Raw genomic sequence first — 5,180 nt, 5'->3', positions numbered from 1 at the left:
TTATGAAGACATGACTGACAAACATAATATTATAACACATTAACATTTAGGTACACATACATATTATAGAAAAATATATTTATAAACGTTCTAAAACACAGGTTCATAATAAGGAAATAAGGTTTTCATTACATATATTGGTTCCAACGAGCGTTATGAAAGATCGACATGATCCAAAACATACTCTTTGGAAGTAGCATAAGATTGAAAATGGCAGTGACTGACATAATAGCCTCATGTTTTAGCTTAAGTAGACAATTTCAGCAGAATATTTCGCACACATTCGCTCGTTAGCCAAGGCCATCCGACAAGGAATTGACATTGAGATAAACTTGCCCGGTGAAGAATATTATCAGCTGGGTACACAACTTTACAACTATCTCTACGTAAATACGTATCTTTACACTGGTAGAAGCATGACGATATTTTAAAACAGTACCTCTAGCATTAATAACTTTCGTCTTCGAATCGTTTGCGTATTCGACAAAATTCGATACTCAACCTTCAAATTAAACGATAACGTGACAATTTTGATTCTCAAAATAAGTTTTGTGCAACCATTTCTCATAGTAAGTTCACTTTACGACACGTTCACAAGGGCGCTATTGTAGCTTTCGTACTAAATCTTTTGATGGCGATTCAAATACGCAAACGATTCGAACTCGAAAGTTTTTCGTGCTAGCCGTACAGAACATCTTACATTGCCTTTAAAAGAAAGCTTAATCTAATTCCTACTTTATTAAGGCTAAACCTCAAACATGTATAATAAAAATTAAATTATTTCATAGCAATTAGAAAGACGACATTAATTGGCATAAGTATTCAATTGCACTTCGGCCCGAGGTCTAGTCTATCTAATGCTTATTTACGGAATTTACGTTTTAAATCATAATGAAATGCTCGATTGAAATAACAAAATTCCTCATAAACTTGGAAATACCTTCTCATTTTCTCATATTATCGATTTATTCGGAGGGTCTCTACATAGGTAAGTTACGCACGTAAGTGTACGCAGGGACAACAAGCTAATCTGTATGTCATGGACGTAAACACATCGACGTTCCACAGTAAACATTTACAAAAAGAAATGTTTACAAAACAACGGCCTAAGCAGCGACTAATACGACATAGAAATCGATTAGAAAGCTTCGCTTCGCAATTGTAATAATATTGATTACATCTATATTGCCCAGTTCAATCATCGACCTTAGTTACATTCAAGTACATGTATAAGAACTATAAAGGTAGGTATATAGTTTAAATTAGAATGTTTATCACACTTTATTGCCATCTATTGAAGGAAGTGTTATAAAGGCACTTGTGATCATATAGATGCAGTGGCCACTCAAATGCATTACAATGTCCGCCGTACGGGCGCATGTGATTGGCGTTAACGCGCCAATTCTGCAAATATACATGCAATTGGAGCCATTTATCATGCTGAGACAGTTCAATGTCAGATGCACTCCTTGACTAGCGGACAAGGCTGGCAATTGAGGACTTGCAAGAGATAACTTTAATAAACGACATCTAGTAAATATTATTTCTCTGTAATTAATATTTAGTAAAATCTGAACATGTAAACATTAATGCAATAATAACAGAATAAGTGATCAACTTCGTAGAGTTATGTTTTTTCACTTATGTATCTTAGGACAAAATATTTTTTTCTTTTGCAACCCAATCAATATCACAAACGCTAATATTGATGATGAAACGTTTCCGGAAATGTCTATAAATTAATTAGCCTTTAATAAAAGGCTTTAATCAATTGTTTTCATTTTAATTAATAAAAAATCAATTGAACTATAATAGGTAGACTTGGAATGTAGACTAAACATGAGATTTTTGATTCTAACAGAATAATTAAAATTAAAGATTTAACTAAAACATACAGGAGGTATTGTAATTTATCACATTATTTATAGAAGTAGTGAAGAAAAAGTACAGATTTTACTCCTAATGTGTTTAGAAATGTGTTAAATTACAATGTACCCTGTATTGTAATGGCTATATTACATTTTTAAGCACTGGGCTGGTCAATACGCTCATACTAATAATGTTGAGATCATGTGAAACTACAATGAGAATGCAGGTGCTCCTCACACTCTTAAAAATATATAAGTGGTACAATTACCTGTAAATATATAAAACTGCAACATCTATAGGGTATTTTCTTTGAACAGTACATAAAATATATTATGTACAATGTTAAGTAAAACCAATGTAGCTAAGTAGGTAGGTACTTAAAATTAATGGAGTTTTACATACAAACTTTTATGGATGTGTTCTTGATGACCCAGAAGCCAATGGAGTACGGAGGCATAGAAATGTGGTTGCCATACTTGAGGTGGCGTGGCTGCAAGTCAGGCAACGATGATTCATAGTACAACGGCCAGCCATTTAGTAGCACAGTTTTCGTTCTTCTGTTGTTTGAAGGGGCACTGATAATGTATTCGTCAATTAGCAAATCTTTGCCATGAATAGCTGTCCCATTGATAAGAAAACGAGCTTTAGCCATCACTAAATTTACAGCATAAACAGTTATAGCCGATGTGTCATTTGTGTATCTTCTATTTGCACAATGAGCATACATCCTCTGGAATCGAGAGCACTGACAGTCAATATGCAGGACTTTGCTTCCGACAAGTCTCTTGTACAAAACACTCACCCACCAATCAGGCAGAGGTTCCAATTCTGTGTCAATCAAACTATAGTTTCCACCATAAAAACTTTGCCGTACCACAGTGGTGATGTTATATTTTGCAGAGAGCCCCAGCTTGTCCAGCCACAAGGGAGAGCCAGCAAAGGAGTTGGACAGGCCCGGAGCACCGCCTCCGTAGGAACTGCTAGTTTCAGTGAGCCACATCGGCATATGATCATAGTTCTTGGTATGTGACTTCATAGTCTTTATTTGCTCATCCAACAAATCAAATGTGTCTGGATCCCAAAAATCTTCTAATTTGGCAGTTCTACTGTTTAAATAATATTGATGCCAGGAACGGACATTAATGTAATTGGAACCATTTCCCAAAAAATCTACCATGTACTTGAGGCATTCTGGGCGCTTCTCTTGAGGACGAGTAGTGTCAGGGCCCACCAGTAATGAGTTACCATACCCAGTTTCATTCAAAAGTTTTCGTAGTTTCTTGAAATCTTTGGCTAAAGATTTGGGGGTAATGGTGGTGTTATAAACATGTGGGAATGAATTTGGTTCGTTACCCAGCTGCCAGTCTATCTTGTAGTGCCGCCGGTGGGAGTGGGCGAGCAGGGCGCGAGCGTTGCGCTCGTCCCAGGCGTGGTGGTCGCGCAGGAGCACATTGAGGGTGAACAATAATTTGATATGAGTTTTGGAACAGAAGGAGTTAATTTCGTCCCATTTTTGACCAGTCAAAATGAAGAATGGCAAGAATTTGTGTTTGCAAAGTTTTTTCAGTGCGCCACAGGCGTGGCCGGTCTGGTTTCCGTCGTGGCAGTGTTCGCAGCTGATAGTTTCTGGCAAGGTGCTAAATATGAGTCTGTCGGACATAGTCCCGCCGAGGCGCATGCGAGCCGGAGACAACTCGGAGGCTAGTTCTACAAAGCGTTTATTTAAAAAATCTAGTCTGTCGAAATCTTCTACTTGAGATGTATCAATTCCGATGCTGAGAAAGTCGGTAGGGAGAACCGCTGTTACCTCTTGTTGCTCGTCTATTGTGACATAACATCTTTCATAGGCGTTGTAGCTGACGAAGAGCACCAGCACAGCTACGTTGCAGCAGAAGGCAATCGCGCAAACAGCGACGAGACGTTTGTTGGACAGCATTTTTTCTAATTTCACAAAGCGAAACACATTATGGTGGACGACAGAACGGAAACTAAACAAACTTTTTTGAGTGACTGACAAGGTGTCAGTCCGTGACGTGACGTAAATAAGAACGAATGAATGAATGAGCTTAGATGTCAAAATCCATAGACAAAAGAGAGGTGTCAATGTCATTGTCACCACTGTCAAAGTAAAGTCAGTGTCCGAATCGTAAATATCTGTGGTCCGAATTCATGCCTCATTCATGCCACTAAAAACCGTTGGGAAAAAAAGACCGAATTCTAAATTTAATTTAATTAAGGCTGCCACAGAATACCAGCGTTATGTTTTAGGTTCTAACCAAGAGCATAACACATGCTGAGCTGAGTGGCGGCCATGTTGGTTCAAATTAAAGTGATGCTGTAGTCTTTGGACTAAATAAAAAATGTTTCTTTCTTTCAAATGGATGACTGATTGTGTATACTTACTTACTCGTAATAAAAATTTAAATGATTGACAATATTCCCCCTAATCCCTTGAGTTTTTCACCTCACTTGCCTGACGCGGTCTTCTTTAGAGAATTTGAAGTTACCTACCAACTAGTTACATTTGGCTGCCTACTACTTCACTATTTTCAAGATACCTACAAAATTATAATGAGTTCATTCAATGATAATTATTATATCTTAGAACGACCCAATATCGACCGTTTACAATTTTGAACGGTCATCTATTTTAAATTGCGGATTTCGGAATAATATTCGCAAAATAACATAAGGAAGCGACAGTTACTTCATAATCGGTTAAGCATTTTCGGAACAACTCTATTCATTAGTAGGAGCTAGCAAAGGTAGCAGACGCTGGAGGCATACCTAGTACATATTTTATGTTCATTTGTGGACGTCCTGTGGCTGAAATTATGATAGAAAAATAATAATATATCGGAATCAGAACAATCTTGGTCTGGTAAAGATTCTGTTCATTCCTTACTAAGTTATGTTAGTTATTGTTTGTATTTAAATAAATAAATATCCTTGTGCATTGCATTGCGTCTTTATAGCAAAGCTTGTACTATGGGTAATAGACGACGGATTAAACATACATAAATACTTTTTTTTGTAAATTCATACTTAATATAGATAGAAAATACCTAGTCTAATACAAACAAATGTGTACATCCACACAAATGTTTCTACTGTGAGGGAAACGAACCTGCGACCTCTTGGCTTAAAAGTGCGTTACGAACCAATACACCAAACGGCCGACGATAGTAGTCAATTTATCTACTCGTAAGTATGAATAAACTCCATGTAGGTAGATAACAAAAACCCATTAATTTAAATTATTAGGTACCTATACTTAATATTTTTATGGTGAGGAAATTATAAATCAAAGA

At 36.8% G+C, this 5,180-nt stretch overlaps 1 protein-coding gene across 1 annotated transcript; it reads right to left on the bottom strand.

The window, feature by feature from the left end:
* On the bottom strand, nt 1-3,867 carry LOC135087069 (heparanase-like). Its single transcript, XM_063981913.1, has one exon. The coding sequence runs from the start codon at nt 3,803-3,805 to the stop codon at nt 2,264-2,266; it is 1,542 nt and encodes a 513-aa protein (XP_063837983.1). The 5' UTR covers nt 3,806-3,867; the 3' UTR covers nt 1-2,263.
* Nucleotides 3,868-5,180: the final 1,313 nt, after the last annotated feature.

This window comes from Ostrinia nubilalis, chromosome Z (genome assembly GCF_963855985.1).
Source record: "Ostrinia nubilalis chromosome Z, ilOstNubi1.1, whole genome shotgun sequence".
Lineage (NCBI taxonomy): Eukaryota > Metazoa > Arthropoda > Insecta > Lepidoptera > Crambidae > Ostrinia > Ostrinia nubilalis.
The sequence above is the reverse complement of the archived record's forward strand: the minus strand, read 5'-3'. Positions and strand labels throughout refer to the sequence as shown.